General features: G+C 41.6%; 1 protein-coding gene across 4 annotated transcripts; it reads right to left on the bottom strand.

Annotated features, from left to right (window-relative positions):
• Positions 1–111: 111 nt before the first annotated feature.
• LOC128458072 (TOM1-like protein 2) lies at positions 112–17,196 on the bottom strand. 4 transcript variants are annotated; one of them, XM_053442696.1, is made up of 16 exons: positions 17,089–17,196; positions 12,939–13,023; positions 11,923–12,001; positions 11,295–11,444; positions 10,719–10,853; positions 10,489–10,632; positions 10,112–10,228; positions 9,139–9,272; positions 8,646–8,688; positions 7,591–7,762; positions 6,999–7,113; positions 6,487–6,562; positions 5,528–5,602; positions 3,425–3,484; positions 2,818–2,854; positions 112–2,676 (listed from the first exon to the last, which is right to left on the bottom strand). In XM_053442696.1, the coding sequence occupies exons 1-16, from the start codon at positions 17,138–17,140 to the stop codon at positions 2,531–2,533; spliced, it is 1,620 nt and encodes a 539-aa protein (XP_053298671.1). In that variant the 5' UTR covers positions 17,141–17,196; the 3' UTR covers positions 112–2,530. The 4 variants fall into 4 exon arrangements, with proteins under 4 accessions (XP_053298671.1, XP_053298672.1, XP_053298673.1 ...); XM_053442697.1 differs by lacking the exon at positions 5,528–5,602; XM_053442698.1 differs by lacking the exons at positions 3,425–3,484; positions 5,528–5,602.
• Between the last annotated feature and the right edge of the window lie 257 nt (positions 17,197–17,453).

Genomic DNA, 17,453 nt, shown 5'->3' with positions numbered 1-17,453 from the left:
ATGACCAGTGTAGTGAAAGATTGACGCCAGGTTGCATCAGCACCAGCGTGAAGGAGACAAAAAAAATTGACAGAGACCTTCAATGGAAAATAACCACGCGCAGTTGTGAGGTAGAGGTCACACATTGCTAGTGTTTTATTGGGCAGTTATATACGTGCATTAGGTCAAACACAAATCTGACCATCAGTAATGGCAGCAGGCGGCACAGCCAAACAGACACGGGAACCCCACGGTTAGAAGTCAAGCCCCCCCCTCTCTCCGCCGCGTCCACAACGTATCCACTCAATGCTCCGTCTCGTCAGTATTAAAAAGACATTCAGTTACCATGTTGAGAGGAATACATGTTGCCGTAAGGACGTAAGCTTCATAAAAGCAAGTAACACAAAACACTCTGTTACAGGTCCAGAGATACACAAACACACAAACACAGACAAAAGCTCCCTTTTAAAGGATCTCCTGTTACATTTTTAGCAACTGTTTTCAAAGATGACACAATGGTTGATTGCCAATTTAACGCTATCAATTCAGTTACCTGGCAACCATATTGAGCCTACATGTGCATGTACATCTTGCTGCATTTAAGACAGTTAAAGCTCATTAATCTTTATTTTCTTCTCAACTAATACGTAATAAAATATTTAGTTGTTATGATTACGTACACAAAATAATTCATGAATATCTCCCCCCAGCGGGAGGACTATACTGACAACGGATCAAAGGAAAGTTTAATTAGACTTTCACAATTTAGGAGGAGATTTAAATGGACTGCCTCTGATTGACGAGGCGTTTGGTCTTAAATGGACTGAAGGAGAACAAAAAAATATTTTTAAGAGAAATGTTAAAACAAAACCGAGCATCAGCAAAAGAGCTGGAACGAAGATGGGATTGTTTTTTTGCCTCAAAATGTGATAAGTCCACCAAAGGGAAACTCAAGTCAGAGCTACTTTGCTAAAATCAGTCAATCACACAAATCCTTGGCAGCTGCTCCATCAACAGCAGATGAATCAAATCAGAATGAAAATACACTGAGCTTGAAAATGTATTTGATGGCCCAAATCAAATAAGTGTTTGTTTGCTGCATGTTTCAGCCTAAACCACAAAAGATCAAATGGCAGAAACATTTTTGTTGTTGTTGTCTCAAATGATCTATAAAAAATACAATCAGGGGATCAAATAATGGATAAATCTCTCTGACGTCTAGATTTAATGACCCCATTCATTTTCAACCAGATACAGAACCAGAGAATTCCTGTATTTTGAGATGTTTAGATTACATAGTATAGGGTAAGTGAAGATCTACTCATTTGAATACATCCTTTACATCAGCGCATTATTGTAAGCTACACTTTTGGTCTTTTGTTCAGGTCCGACGTCTGCGCACAGATGTTTTGTCTCGCATCTTTATGCAATTCCTAATACTCTAAGGTTTTGCAATCATAAGGTTGACAGTTAATCTCTCCACTTCTGTGGGTACAAGAGCTGCAGTTACACAGTTAAAAAAAGTTATGTTGTGCAAAACGGAGTCAATCTATAGACCATCTCCCCCTCCCCTAGAAAAATAGTAACCATCTTGTAAACACAAAGGACAAAATACAGATTTGTTTTTGCTTCAAAGTGCACAGACATGAATAGTAGCAGGGGAAGGAAAATGTTCATGATCCCTTAACATTTATTGTGCCCGGATGTGATTATTGTTCGACAGGCAACATTAAGTGCTAGTTGGTCATTAAAGCCTTCATCTTCTTTGGAATGGCTACAAGTGTTCGATATCATATTTGTCTTTGTTCATTTGTTGTGGTCTTTTCATAGGACAAAAAAAAAATCTATGTGCATGTTCCTTCCCCTAAGCTATTTGAAATACATAGCAGAGAATCTTAACTACTGCTGTTTTTAGTTTTTTTTAATTCCCTTTGGTTAAAGAAACGCTGGCATACACCCATCGGATTAGCTGTGATTCAACTATTATACTCACAGGTAGCTGAATCTGCCTGCTAGCTATTTTCTCTACATTGCCTCAGGCAAACTGGGTAACACCACGCGTTGCCATTCTGCACACATTTCATGTTTAAAAGACTAAAACGCTAAATAACAACAGCGCTAGTACAGAGTACAGAACAAACCATTAGAACTATAAATGAATAAATTAGCAATTAGCTGAATGTAGTAACACATCACAATATTGTCATAACTGTATGCCTCCATACTGACTCAAATGCATGGACCTGCAGTGATTCGTCTCGCAGTTATTTACCTCTGTTTAAAACCACATCGGACAAATTAGCTTGTCTGGGACTATACATCCCACACTAACAGATTAATACATGCATTTATAGTTAAATGCAAAAGAGTAGTGCAGTAATGTATGTTAGAGCAACACTGTGGCTTGAGAATGACAAAGCAGAGCAGAGATCTTGCAACAACACTGCCAGTCAGCTGTGAAATGGGACTTGAGAGGCTGTGTGGTTGGGGAATCATCTGGGTCGAGGACCTTTAGTGCCCTGGGGAGACATCAAGGTTCTCTGAGAGCAGTCTACAAGGCAAACAGGGCATCTTCCGTCCGTTCAGCCTTCTTGTGGGAGCCAGCAGGGGCTCGGGCTGGGAGAGCAGGGTTAGCTCCCGTGGGAGATGCAATGGTGTCTGAAGACTTCGCTCGCTCCTCCAGGAACTTATCAAACTCTGAAATAAATAGATTTTGCTCATGTTCAGTCGCCTGCAAACGTTATATTAATGAATTGGAGTGTGTGTGGGGGGGTGGGGGTAATAAACCCTTCCACATGTTTGAGCTAGTGGAACATATGCAATTGTCTGAGTCTGTACCTTCACTGGTCACCCCTTCCTCAGTGGCATCCCCTTTCTATTAAAAAGAAAAAAAGTAAAAAGTTAAAATGCACAAGTTTGTAGAAACTATTATTAACTGAAAAGTCTCTTTTTCAAAAGACAGAAATAATCTTTAATATACATTGAGCAACATGATAAGTTGATGTACAAAGGCGTCATACCACTCGAACGCCTGTCAAGTTCACACAGAGACTGATCGATACAAAGACGCTCAAGAAAAATCCGTCAGTCATGCATCCCTCACACACTTTTGGATGCAACAAGAAGCTTTCCAGAGTCCAACTTCACAACCTTCACATGCATAGTCAAATAAGATCATATCATCTGTTTGAACCTATTAGTGCCATGTTAGCTGAAGGAGGCCAGACCACACGATAATAAACCATTCTCTATCAGTCATTGGTGGAAATAAGTTAGGCTATGGTGAATGAAAAGAAGTGAAGTTAAGGAAACTCAACCTTAACATATCCAGTTATGAGATGGATGGATAAAGTGTGCTATACATATATATATATATAAAAAAAAAAAAGTGAGCGTAGGAGAGAAAGAAGCGAATAAAATATAAATCAAGGTAAAGAAGTCTCACCACGTCAGCACAGAGCCACTCCTCTATGTCATCCATGACAGAGGACTGCGATACAGGGATCTATGGAGCAAAGCCATGGACAAACCAAGGGGCAGCACCAAAGCCACACAAGAGAAACACACCCAAACAAAAAACAACAAAAACAAAAAAATGTAACACACAAACACAAATAACAATAGAAATCACCAAAAGCTCAAAAGGGAAGATGATAGAAATGAAACAAATCAAAATGAAGAAAAACAAATGCAAACACTCAGCCCCACTCGACTCTGTGCTCTTACTTTTTGACCGAGTGCAACAACCTGCTACTCAGCTGTCTTCTAAGGGAACAGGAGTTACCAGGTTGTCTATTGTTCTCATTAGTTCTGTAGAGCTGACATGGCGTAACAGCTGCCGGCTAATGTCACACAGCAGTGTTAATCATTCCACATCATTAGTTAATGAGCAAATCGCTAGAACGCGATTAAGAGATTGATTGGACGACAAAAGCTGAAAGCACAGGGACCGTCGAGGAGCAGGGCAATCCCACAGCATACACAAAAACTTGGGGCACGCACACACCACATAGCCTGAGCAATGCCGAATGGCGTGCAGTGACTGTGATGATGGAGGCCATGTTAGAGTGGATGGTGTACATGTGTGCTTATGTAGGTGTTGGGCAACAACCAGGACGGCTGGGAAATGAGAAAAAAAGAGAACTTTTATCATAGCTAAAAAATGTTTTAGCCATTTTTTTTTTTTTTTAAAGTCCAGGAGTAACAGTTAGGGAAATTAAAAAAGTTGCTTGCATGCTTTTTGGTTAAAAAAGCAGAAAAGCCATCAATTTCTAAGTCTAATCCTCCTCATCCTTTCACTGCCTGTGTAAAGAATCAATTTTGACACTGATCTGATATCAAGTGGAATAGAGACAACAAATAACCCTTTTTCCTGAGGCCCTGTAATGAAAACACTTGGGTGGTTTCCTCATGACATCACAGTTGACGCAGTGAAGGGACAAATCAAAAGAGAGGCCAAGGCAGCAGGGCAGTGAAAGTCATTCACAGGAAGTAGAAAAAAAAATACAATGCATGCAGCTGTGTGGAAAGGGCAGACAGTGTTGTAGAGAAGTGCAAAATAAGATGTCTGTCCCTGTCATGGCTCTAAATAACAGTGACAGAAGTTTCATCTTTTATACTCACTTTAACATTCAGTCAAAACAGCAACTTAGTTGTTAGACTCTTAAGAGATGTTGGATCTAGTGATTTATCTGTTAGTAAATCAATTTGTGTTTTTGAGAGTGAAGAAAGTGAGGTTGACATTAATAACATTGAATGTGTTATCACAGACCGTTAGAGAACAGGTCACAAATACTCAGCACCACACAGCAAACCTCCTTCTCCTATAGTCGAAAATTGGAAGATATGTCATCGGTACTTTAACAGTAATCCCCTTTGTTGACATGGAATTTGCTATGAAGTGAAAGTATCTGTACTCCTCCACTATTTTAGTGTATGACTGTTAGAAGATGGATCTAGATGATGGATGCACTTGGGGACCAGTTAAGCGTATTAGTTCGTCCACAGATAGGATATAGTATTGTGGAAAGCGTCAGAGTAATAAGGTCAATAAAATACAATAGAGGTGAGCAATATGCAAAAAAAAAAAATCAGATATTGCAGTGCGTCATGATTATTCATTTTCTGGAGAAAAAAATCAGTTTTTGACTAATCTGGTGAATGAAATACCAAATGAAGATACAGTTTCAGTCCATCGGTATTATCACAAAACTGTTCAGGTTTCGTATTTGTACCATTACCTACTGCTTACAACCACTACAAAATATGGAATTAAATTAGAACCAGTTGACGAATCCCTATCATCTCAATGTATTGTTATATTGCCCAACACTAGAGTATAACTGTACTAGATATGGAAAGGGTGGTCTTAAGGGGGGAAACATTGTTATTCCTTGTCGTCTTTTGAGTATTCTAGGACAGAGTAGTAAGATGAAACTATATTAAATGCATGCATGATGGTGATGATGATGATGCTGGAGGAGGTTGGGGGTGATGTTGGACATGAGGGGAGGTTATTAGGAGGACACACTGAGGATGGAGTCCTCACCATTCCTTGGGTAATAAGCCAGCTGTCTATGGGCAGCTCCTGATCTGCTGGGTTATCATCCCCTTTTACCCTCAGCTGAATCAACAACAGAACAACACCTTACACAAGAGAAGAAAGGTAGCAGGCCCCTAACAACAGCATAGCATACAGTGCAGAGAGAGAGAGACAGAGGAGAGGTCAAATATGTAAGAGAAGATTTTCACTTCAAAAGAAGAAAAAATGGAGAGAAGAGAGAAAATTGCAAAGGGATCATTCCATAAAGATGAAAATGAGGAAAATATATAAATAAAGAGAAATGCAGTAGTAGAAACAGGGTACCTGAGGTAACTAAAAAAGGGATGGCATGTGCAATCACCACTGTTTGTCTGCTCGTGTGTGTCAGTATGTGTTTGATTTTGCTAGCTCAGGTTTCAGAATCTGTGTACCCACAGATAACCATGCAAATGCATTGCAACCTGTGCACAGACATGGAGACTACCTCGTAAAATATTGAAACTAACACGTGACTTCTGGGTTTGACTTTCTGTGCAAACTGTAAAGGTAGAACAGACACTAGACCATGAAAGAGCTGAAATCTATTCTGAAGAATGCAACAGTCGATTCCATGTCCACTGGTTTAGATATAGAAACTGCATGTAAGGAAATATTTGACATTTTGAGCTACTACTCACCAAACTCATATCAATGCTTTTAACTAAATAGCTCGATGTTGGATATTTATTTGAGCTAATCAGACCTAGAAAAATCAAGACACAAACCTAAACCTCTGTTCAAAGTTCAAGTGTCACTGCACACAGCACAAAAGTCCCTGTGGGACAAACACTATAACCGACCATGACATGCAAGGAGTGACCGACGCCTCAGGACAGACTGGAACAGGTAGCCTTGTCACCCATGTAAAACCACCCAAATGCCATTTAGGTGAAAGATGTATCAACGACATGCTTCATTGTACTCACCCCTCCTGCGATCTGTTGTCTCACATCCAAAGCTGAGGCCAGGCCACCCAGAGCCTGCGGGTCCTCATACTTTACACTGTGCATGAAAACATACACAAAATAGATAAGATATGGCACTGAAGCAGAAAAACTAAAAACACCAACTCAAGGTTACATCATAAAATATTGATCCCACAAGACTTTTCTTAGTTAAACAATAAAAAAAACTGTCTTCTGTGTCATTTTTTGATGAGGGGAAAATGCCAGATCAAAATCAACCCCCCCTTAAAGTATTACAAGATCATTCTAGGATACACTAACAAAGGAAATAACTCACTTAAGCAGATAAGGGGCAGAGTAAGGGACAGTGAGAAAAAAAACATGGATGCCATTACAGTATAAAAGTGCCCACGGGTGTATTTTATTATTAAAAGGTGGCTATGAATAACTATTTAATTGAAATAGAGGATACCCTGAATAACATCGTAAGAGGACCTGGGCTGCCCCAGAAGCAAAATTAAATCTTGACCTACTTCTTGCGCTGTTCAGCCAGAGAGCTACTCCTGGTCTGGGCAAACATGTCAAAGTCATCCCGGTTGTGGCTTGGTAGAGACGACAGGGTCCCACTCACGCTATCCGAACCTACATCTTAAGTGGGATGGTGACAGAAGAGAGGAGAAAATGGGGGGAAATTGAGAATTATGAAGAAAGATTTTAAGAAAGATAAGAAAAGGGATGAAAAAGCAGATCAGTCATCTTCAGGAGTACAGACTGGTTTGACCCAACTATTCAATTCAGCAGAATGTGGCTGTGTCTTCTCCACAAAATAAGAATTGCAATATATCCAAGCTTTCTACAGTGTGCAACGGTTTCCAGGAGACCATCAGAGGTGCAAGCAGCTAGTTATGCTGCTGGGCTTATTTCCCATTAGCAACCAGATTATGAGCCTTTTTATACTCTGCTGCTTCGGCTTTGGAAAGTCTGTAGAGACTCCGGAGGAGGAAATGGATGTTACACCTCTAATGAGAGTAGGTGTAAACGACAGTTGTATGTGCAGGTTAGCAACCTTTTTTTTCCATGTACAATGTTCCTACCCACTGGAACATAATATCATACTGTTCTTACCTAGGCCAGCTAGTGTGGTGGAGAGCGATGCTGTAGTGGGGTTATGGGCTGGGGAGGCAGTGGCCCCGGCAGTGGAGTGCGGTGGAGGGCTGGATGTGTTCCTTGGCGCGACAACAGCAGGGGAGCCTGGGCCCAGGTCTATCAGGTTGTCCTCTGTGGCCTCATTCAACATCTGTAAGAGGAAGAGAGGGAGAGAAAGTTGACTGTCAGCAAATATGGATGGAGTGAAGTACTTATGAGCTTTTACAAACGTTCTGGCAGCAAATAGAGAGTTGGAAGTATGTGAGTTTGTTGCTTTCCTTTGTATACAGAGGAAATACTTTACAGCTACTAAAATGCTACAGGATTGACAATTTACACAATCTAGGACAACACTGTGGGTCAGTGGAGGCTAGACACAGGGACAACACAGGGGTGAATAAACAGTGTCCAAGACTTCAGATGTGAGAGACAGAAGGCAAGAAGGAGAGGGGAGGAGGACACTGCACATTATATAGTTTCACAGTGCTACTGATGTTGACACATCGTATGGGTCTAAGCATTTGCTCCATACAACAGACGTGCTAACATTCATCCCTCTGTTCATCCCCGCTCGCTGGCTTGGATTGAACACGGTGCTGGTGTGATACTTGCCTCCGTCAGCTGGCCACAACATAAACAGACAGAGCACACAGAAAGATCAACGGTACGCAAACACAAACAGCTATATGGGATGTAGTGAGAGACGCGTCGGTCCTCTAGGCAAATCACTGTTACTGGCAAATGTACACTTTAAATAGCAGATTGGAACATGTTCCTGTTTTGCAAAGCAAACTTGCATGTATATGCTATTATATTATAAGCAAATAATCAATATGAATTCAGATACTGACACGATAAATTAAACACAACAAATGGCTAACTGAACTCTTTTATGATGGAAACTTCTCTCATAGCAACCGGAATGTGAGACAAAGTGCCACAGACCATGTAGCTGCGTTCAAATGTTTCTGAAAACATGTTAAAAGCATTCAAATAGAGGCTTTGTACGTGGAGATGCGATTGATGGTACTTACCCCGTTGTTCTGTGCAGCTCTACCCGACCTGTATCTCTCATACCTGTGAACAGCAAAGAACCTTTGAGTGTTTTATCACATCCTTTGTGGGCTTCAAATGTTTACACATCTCTAATCTTCAGAAACTTCATGAAAGTGACATCTAAGCAGTTTGAAGCCAGATTTATATATTTATTTTACTGAGTTGCACAGTGCTTCAAAGTAGATGTCTAACTCCAAAATATCAAATTAAAAAACATTGATATGCTAACGTATAATCACACATACACATTCATCTTTAAAATCTAGGTTTGAGATGCTGCTTGACATCCAACAATTAGTAATCGATTAAATTCATCAGCCTAAGTCTTGGTCTAAGGGCCAGTAAAAATATCAAGCCTAACTAATGATTCAAAATAACTCAATAATCAAAGCACCTTGAGAAAGAAAAGCATGTCCTTTCTTTCCCTGATTTGCAAAAGGAGCTAATTCCGATTTGTTCTGTTGACTTTACCTCTCATAGCGGAGGAAAATATTGTTGAGGTCGTCGTTGACGTGGAGGAGCTCCTCGGTCACTTCCTCATTAGAGACACGTGAAATCAGCTCAACCACCCTCTGCTGCATGGCTCTGCATGTCCTGTTCAGCTCCTTGATAGATTGGCACAACATCAACAGATCAATCAATACATTAACTGACAAATCAATAGATAAAAACAGAAGCAACGAGAGAAAGAGAGCTGTAGAGAGGGGAGTCAGACAACCACACAAATAAGCAATTGTATATGGAATTATGACTCAACCATGTAAATTATCTTGTCAGACAGATGCACTATTATACGGCTCCATTTCGACACAATGGGTGGAGAGCTTTGTCGGAAATGGGGAAATTCACTTCACAGTAAATGTCTTTTACAGGAAATTCAGTGTTGAGCAAGTCAGAAATATTTCCTCAGAACAAAAGATCGACTGGGAACAAATTAACACAAATCTAAGACAGAAAAGTTTCCACATAACAACTACAACTTGCACGGGTTCCTCAGCACAAAGCCAGATTCTTGCGGCTGACACAAATACCAGAGAGGATTTGCTCTCAACAGATTAAAGTCTCCAGGACTTTCTATACCTCTGGGTAATTGCCATTTCTAAGAATTGTACCGCAGCCAACTGACTCTTAAGAAGTTGAAGGGGAGTTGAGCGTTTCTTCTCAAAACTGAAGACAACACTCCCCCTAGTGGCAAAATGTTTCATCTGACACCTTTTACAATGTGAGGGAATTCGTTATTTCTTTTAGAACTGGACTATTATTGTGATCTCTTGCCAGATAATATCATACAAACAACAAAAAAATGCTCTAAAATATCTTACTTTGATTGGTTTTGATGATTTAAGCAACTTTAAAAGCACATTAAACATTGAAAAGTCATAGTAATGGGTGAAGAAGTTGCTTGTGTGTGGTTAAGCTGAACCACATATTGTATTCATCTAACCTGCAGCAGCTCCAGGTCAGAGGCACCTTCCTGGCCGGGAACCATCTCTGTTAGCATCTCTGACATGACTTTGATGTTTCCTCTCACTACGTCCAACTCACTGCGCAGCCGGGCAATCTGAAAGCACAGAGGGTCAAAGGTCACTTTGGACTTGTGCAGTGTCGGCAGTGCAGCAGATGTTCTTGAAAGCAGTAGACTGAGTGGTTGTGAAAGCATATAATCTGCTTTAAATCATGCACTTGATTACTGAAGTCTGGATTAAGATTTACAGACTGACGGGCCATATAAATAAATGAAGCTGACTTCACTTTAGTGGCAGTCAGCTTCTTTAGCAGTCCAATACAGTCCATTAAAGGTCCCTTGTCGAAGCCTGTCACCTGTTCAGCTGTTGCTGTGATGGGACCGGCCACGTTTGTGACCTGTGGGGCAGGAGCAGGGGTCGGGGCAGGTTTTGGAGCCGCTGCAGCAGGGAGTGTAGGGGCTAGGTACTTGATCATTGCTGGGTCAACCTCAGGGGTACCCTGGAGGAAGAAAATAATAACCTGTTAGAATATTAGTGTGTGAATATAAATGTGTTTGTGCAGTCTGTGTTTTTCTCTATTTTCACCCTCTGTGGCGTGTGAATTGGAGACAATGCGTCTAGGTCTGCCATTGGGAATTCAATGCCTTTCCTCTTCAGCTCCTCATAAATATGGACCACCCCAGTAAGATCAGGGCTACTCCTGAAGGCATCAGCCCAGGCCTGCAGCAACACACAGGAAAAACACACACACACATATACATTACAACGTGCAATTAAAATAGGGGGTTTAATAGTTATTTTATAATTTTATATCATAGTCTAAGTAAAACAGCTTTTTTGTTACTGTCCTGTGAGAAAACAAATTAATGGTCAAGGATATCTTGCATCCTCCCGGACATTGCAAACTCACTGACGGTGTAAACAGACAAGGAAGAGTGGCTAAAAGAGGTGTGTCCCTTTGGTTACCCTTCAACAAATCCCTATAAATATTTAGAGGACAGCAGGAATAGAAAGAGTGAACACCACCTGCTGGCTGAACAGATCTCAGGTAAGTGGATAGCAGCACTAAGGGCAGCAGTCAGAACACCTGGGAGGTGGTGGACACAGTGGCCACCTGGCTTCAGAGCACTTAGAGCTGCAGGAACAGAGAGAGCTCCGTACCTGTATGAGCGACAGCACTTTGTCTTGTACGATCGTTGGAGGATTGGTTTTGGGAGAGATGATTTTGACCAAAACGCCATCAATGAAATCTCTGGTTGCGACCTGGGCATGAAACCTGTGGCCGCAATTCTTCACACATGTTTCCAATACCTGCAGAGAGGGAGATGAAACAGAGATAGAAACCTGACGAGGATGAAAGTTTGTCTGTGTGAGGCAGCGGAGAACAGGAAAGACTGTTCATAAAAGGTCTCAGTCAGGATGCTTTCTTCACACAGGGGGGCTTTTAGCTAGCAGAGCCATCAAAGACATTGGGGGGGTTGAGAACTGAGAAAACACCTCAAAAAGCTCAGATGCTATAAAAGAAAATGAAAGACGAGCAATGTCAGACGGATAAAAACATCCCCGACGGTGACTGGGAGAAGAGACGCAGACGGATAAATGACCAAGAACACAAGATCAGGAGAGGTCAGGTTTAATGCAGGGTGTAACCTTTCAATGTGGCAAACACACACACTAACACACTGCCAAGCCACAACAGCATGGACGCAGCCTCCTGAGAATCAAACGATGGCAAAATGCCCCCAAGACTCACTTTTAAGAAACAACGCCAGCTGATATATCGTCTTACCGTTAGCGCCAGCATCACTTCTCTGTAGTTCTTGTTGCCGCTGAGTCTCTTCTTCAGTGCCCGCATGGCATCTTTAGGCCTAGAGGGACATGGCAGACAGTGGGCATAACATCTTTGTCTTTGCTGGAATAAATTATTTTTCTGTGCCATAAGAGCACGTGCCAGTCGCTCTGTCTGTGTTACTGCTTGACTTAGAACGAGACGTATCGTCGCACCATCTGTTTCTCCTTTCTTCGTTCTGCGTGACTATGGTTCTCCCAAGGCAGGATCAAAGCTGTCCATGCATGAAGAGCCCAGGTTGGCTTTCTGTCTCAAACTGTTCATCTCTTCACTGCAGATCAGACCAAATACTAAGCTTCTTGTACGTTTTTATCTGTCTTCTCTCTATTATAAAAAATAAGTTACTGTACATAAAGCATCCTTGGACGGTCCTCTGCAAGGGTCAGTATGTGATAAGACAGGGCTTCCCAAACTTTTCAGCCCATGACTCCTGAAATAACCATGCCAGAGACTTGGCAACTAAAAGAAACTTGAAATATTGTACTTTTTAAAATCACAGTAGAATGTATTTTCAGTGGCAGAACCTCAAGTCCAGCTCGGGAGCCAGGCAGACGATGTCTAACCTGCTAAACATCTGTAAGACAAGAAGTTCTGTGTTCTGTGAAGCTGAACTCCCTCCCTCTCTCTCTTATTCTGTGTTGCTGTGTGTGTGTCACTGAGTGTGACAGAGAGGGCCCCACGTCGCATGCCAACACAATGAGTCTGTGTAGGCATAAAGAATGTGCTGAGGGGAAAATGGAAAAACATATATTCCAAAAAAGGCATTTTAAATTGTAATCTAAATCTAAATAAAAATGTATCATGATGTACTGATAATGAATTATTTGTAGAAACTTTCATAAACCATCGTAGGCTGGGCATCTTTCAGTGTAGGAGGCTGGAATAAGAATTTCATTCATTCAGAAGGAGACACCTCAGGAAAACAATAGGCTTTCTGTCGTGTGGGAGGAGCTCACCCTTCTTCTGTCTCATTTATGATATCACAGATTTCCATGTTGAGGGTCCAGTCCTCGTTCTGCAGGCCTCCATCTGTGGCCCTCTCTGGAGGAAAAACAAACAGTTCAACCAGAATATCATTAACATTTGGATTCATTTGCAGCTCCACTGAATCTTTTTTCAGATAGCAAGATAATGGTTTTATGTGACTTTAATACTGATGCTAAGGCAGAGGAAGCTGCCGACTGTGTTTGTCACTGAAGAAAACTTTAGCTTTGATACCCGATCCACTGTTTGCAAACTGCCAGCTGTCTCACTAGTGAGCATGATGCTGCATTTCAGTCAGGCTCAGTTGTCGCCTGTGCTAAGTTGATGAACATTAATTGAAACAACCTCTGGTTTGCATAAGGTTGAGAGTAAAAACTGTTGTGTGAGCAAGTCAGCGTGTAGTGACAGCTTTCTGTGCTTTCAGTCTCTCTAACCAAGCTATTCTCACTTTGGCAGAGAACACTGTGTGTAGGATCCCAATCCATTGCACATAATATTGATATAATTGAATATTATTGGAAAAACAGCTTGTGCACATGCCTCTTCATTAATGTTTAGTAGTGTGACGGCTCTCAGAACTCTGAACTGACTCTGACCTGTACGCAGCCGGTCACTGATGACAACTGCTTTAGTTGAAAGGAAATTTGTTGTTGTTAGTGTTAGTAATCTAAAAATAATAAATAATAAACACTTCTTTAACATGTTTTATAACTTTGTAGTAAATGCCTGCAAACATTTTAGGGAAAGTGAAGTTTATTGCATCTGTTTAGTCGGTCAACTGTCATAACAGATGCAAAACAGCAGCCACAGAGACCTGCTCCCCCCTTCACACTCCACCCTACAATTTAATAGCATTTTGTTGAGTAATAATGTGATCCAGACTGCGGGAAGCTGCAGTGATGAACTGACGCTGGAGTCATCAACGCATTCCTCGCTCCATCTCCTCCTTCCTCTCCTCTCCCCTGAATCCATCCATCATGTCTGTGAATGCTGCTATCTTTCAGGAAAGCAGTCACTTGGGGTGAGATTTTCAGTAAAACAAAAAAAAAATCTGTTGCTGAAGCGAGCTGTGACTGACTTCCTGTGGCTGTCAGTCAATAGATTCTCATTAGAGGATTCTTGAGCTTGGACAGGAGGAGCTCCTCTCTCTGACGCCCAGGGGCCCTGATCAGGCTGTCATGCCCAGACCAAGAGCCTCTCACTGGGCTGTGTTGCCTTCCTTTTGGGACGCTCAAAGTTAGACAAGCCTGATAGCCGTGACTTATTCATGCTCTCACTCCCCCTCTCTAATCATCTTGTCAGAGACAGGGCAACAACAGAGAGACCGGCATAAATATAGTTAATATCAAGTGCCCATCAGCATGAGTAGCACTCTGTGTCTTGGTGTTTGGCTTTACACAATGTATATAAACGTGAGTTTGGAAGAATTAACCAGGCACTACCACTAAAATATCCCATGTAATCCCCTCAGGTGGATTGTCAGGTCGAGGAAGGGTAGAGTATGGGTGGCAGAGAAGAACAAAATATCTTATCTCTCCATGTGGAATGAGCTACGACGACCCTGAACAAACAGAGCCTTGCTAATGAACTTAAATGCCTGCTAAGTGCTTTCAGTCGTGGTGTTGTGTCAATCCCCTGAGTCCCGGGAATCTACATCAAACCAGTGAACCCAGTCGATCACATGGCTTTAACCAGTGGCAGGCTGTGCCATGCACTGCCAACAAAGCTACAGATCCCTGTCCCTGTCTGGCACCATCTCTCCATCTTTTATCCTTTAAGACAGTTTTCACTTGTCCTCATCTTTTCTCTTTACATTATTTGTTTGATATTTATTGTACAGAGCTCCAGATTATAAGCAGTTTCACATCACATAATTGCCAAAAGATTGCTCTTCCAGACATTCATTACTTCATAATGTTTACAGCCATAGTGCCTTAACCATTATGCTTTATCATGAAGAGGAGAGAATACATACAAGAGAAACTTCTTGAAACCTATCCCCTACATCAGTGGATCCCAAACTTTTTACAGTCTCGTACCCCTTCAGACATTCAATCTCCAGCTACGTACCCCCCCCCCCCCCCCCCCCGACGCACGTATACAGCCTATAACACTTGAAACTTTGAAATTGTCAGAGATTTCAGGACTTATAATAATCGTAGATGACAAAATAATGTCATCTACGAAATTCTTAAGGATCAATTAATCGATTGTCGATTAATTATGCCCATCCCTAGTTTTGACTAACGGTCACTAACCTACCTGTAACTTTTTTTGGCAGTGTAATTATTTTGCTGAATATGGGTATTTTTGGCAATGCGAGTTGGCTATTCAGACTATTTAATATTGCGCGATTATTTATAGCTCAGTTTGAAAATGTAATGGGCTTTTTCACTTTGAAAACGCAGATAAAATGTTCTCCCCACGTACCCCCTGAACCACTTCGCGTACCCCTTGGGGTACATGTACCCCAGTTTGGGAACCGAGGCCCTACATCATTCACTACCTCGAACCCCTTCTCTGTCTCTGAACAAAACCCAGTGCATCCCCCATCAGTTGCTCTCTGTCTCCTCTGCCTGTCTCTCTCTCTTTGATCACAACAGGTAAGTTGATCCCTCGCCCTGCTGCCTTAACAGCCAAACAGACAGCAGGGTGTAGAAGTGTGCACAGTGCAGCTACTCAACCAAAAAGATCAGGAGATACCTGGCATCTCTGACAAGTTGGAAAATCCTAAATGTACTGCAAACAGCCCACTGCCTGACCCAGAACAACGGTGAGTAAAATGCCAGAGACGAGGCTCGAAGTTGGTGCCTGAGGGCCGTCTTGGACGACATGGCACACAGTCGGTGTGTTAAGTTATTTCTGACAGAATTACATCAAGGAGCTTGAGTAAACTTCTGCATGGTCATCTACTTTCTATCTTGAGAAAGTGAAAAAAAAATATGTTCGAGAAAGACTATTTATAAAAGAGCAGCTTGATCTATGACAGCTGGGAAAAAGACGTTAACAGCTGCATGTACTTAAACAGAAAAATTCTGCAGATGGAGAAATTGATGTTTGGTTCACATCTGCTCTGCAGGAGTTTAAATATTTCAAAAAAATGAAGAGGAAAGGAAATGTCTGTGGAATGTAGTGCTCAGAGTATAATAATCAATGGTATACTATTATTTATTTTATGTTGTAAGACTCGTTTTGTTCCTGAGTTAAGGTTGTGGTTTTGATCTCTTCTTTATAGGCAAATATATGATAAACAACATCTGAAGTCAATCAATTATGAGTTATACCTCCTCACTGTGCACATAGATCAACATTATATTGATAGATATCGATGTATCTGTTGCCCAGCCCTAGCTGAAGGTTTAAACTACTTCTTAAACACTGGCACCAGAAATCAGAGTTTGTAAATACAGAGGATACAGGCTAATAGAGGCCAGTCAATGTCAGAGATGATCTAACAGAACCCAAGATGGTGGATCCTCTTTACAGAAACACTGAACCTCACAGGATTTCATTAAACTGATAAAGAAGTACCACACAACACTTTAACATTAACTTCTGTAGCTCATACAGTGGGTGCCAGTAATCACTTAGGGTTAGGGTTAGTATAATGCAAGTTAACATGGGGTTATCAGTACAGTGAGGGGTGTTGGACAAGAGGAAACCGGTCAGCTCAGCAGTGCAAGAGTTGAATTAAAATAAAAGCAAGATAGATGAAGCTGAATATAAAAAAGCTCAAATATAATACAAATACACAACTAAGACTATATCCATTCAAAGGTGCAGTGGGACATGCATTGCAAATGAAGTCACAACTTGCACTGTTTGGATTGTGTGTGAATTTAAGTTAGTTTTCCAAACAAACATTTCACATCCTTACAAACTGTGGAGCACTGTCCACACAAACGCTCTCTAAGTGGTGGAGGCTAGCAGGCTAACATTAGCTAGAGGCTCAACCCGAGCAGATGACGTTTGCTGCGATGATGCTACCGGCTAGCTCGCGGTTAAACCGTGAATAAACCCCGGTTGAAAAAAAAAAAAACTAATGTGAACCCAGGTTTAACGTCTGTGGTGCCGCGGAGGAAGTCTCACGTTTCCACCTGAATGACCGGGAGGCTCACGTACCTACACACTGACCCACGGGAGTGCTGAACGGGTTCCCGAGTAAAAACTCCATCTTGACAACAAACAATCCGATCAGGAGCTGGAGTGACGGAGGCTGAGGCCCGGAGGAGTCCCGCCCACAGGACATCCCTATTGGTCGACCGGTCCACAGAGCTCGTCACGTATGGCTACAATCGATGTCCGTCATGTTTGGCAACTGAAGCTGCGTTCAAGACATATTCTTAGACGTGTTAATTTCCGTTCCACTTGATGGCGAAAAATAATTCTGTATAAATGTATAAAGAAATACATGTTTTACTTAAACAAAATATGCACTTGACCAAAGAGGAAAACGTTGCACGAAATCTTAGCTTGCTAATCGCTAA

This window comes from Pleuronectes platessa, chromosome 16, assembly GCF_947347685.1.
Source record: "Pleuronectes platessa chromosome 16, fPlePla1.1, whole genome shotgun sequence".
Classification (NCBI taxonomy): Eukaryota; Metazoa; Chordata; class Actinopteri; order Pleuronectiformes; family Pleuronectidae; genus Pleuronectes; species Pleuronectes platessa.
Note: the sequence above shows the minus strand (reverse complement) of the source record. Positions and strands in the feature narration are given on the sequence as shown.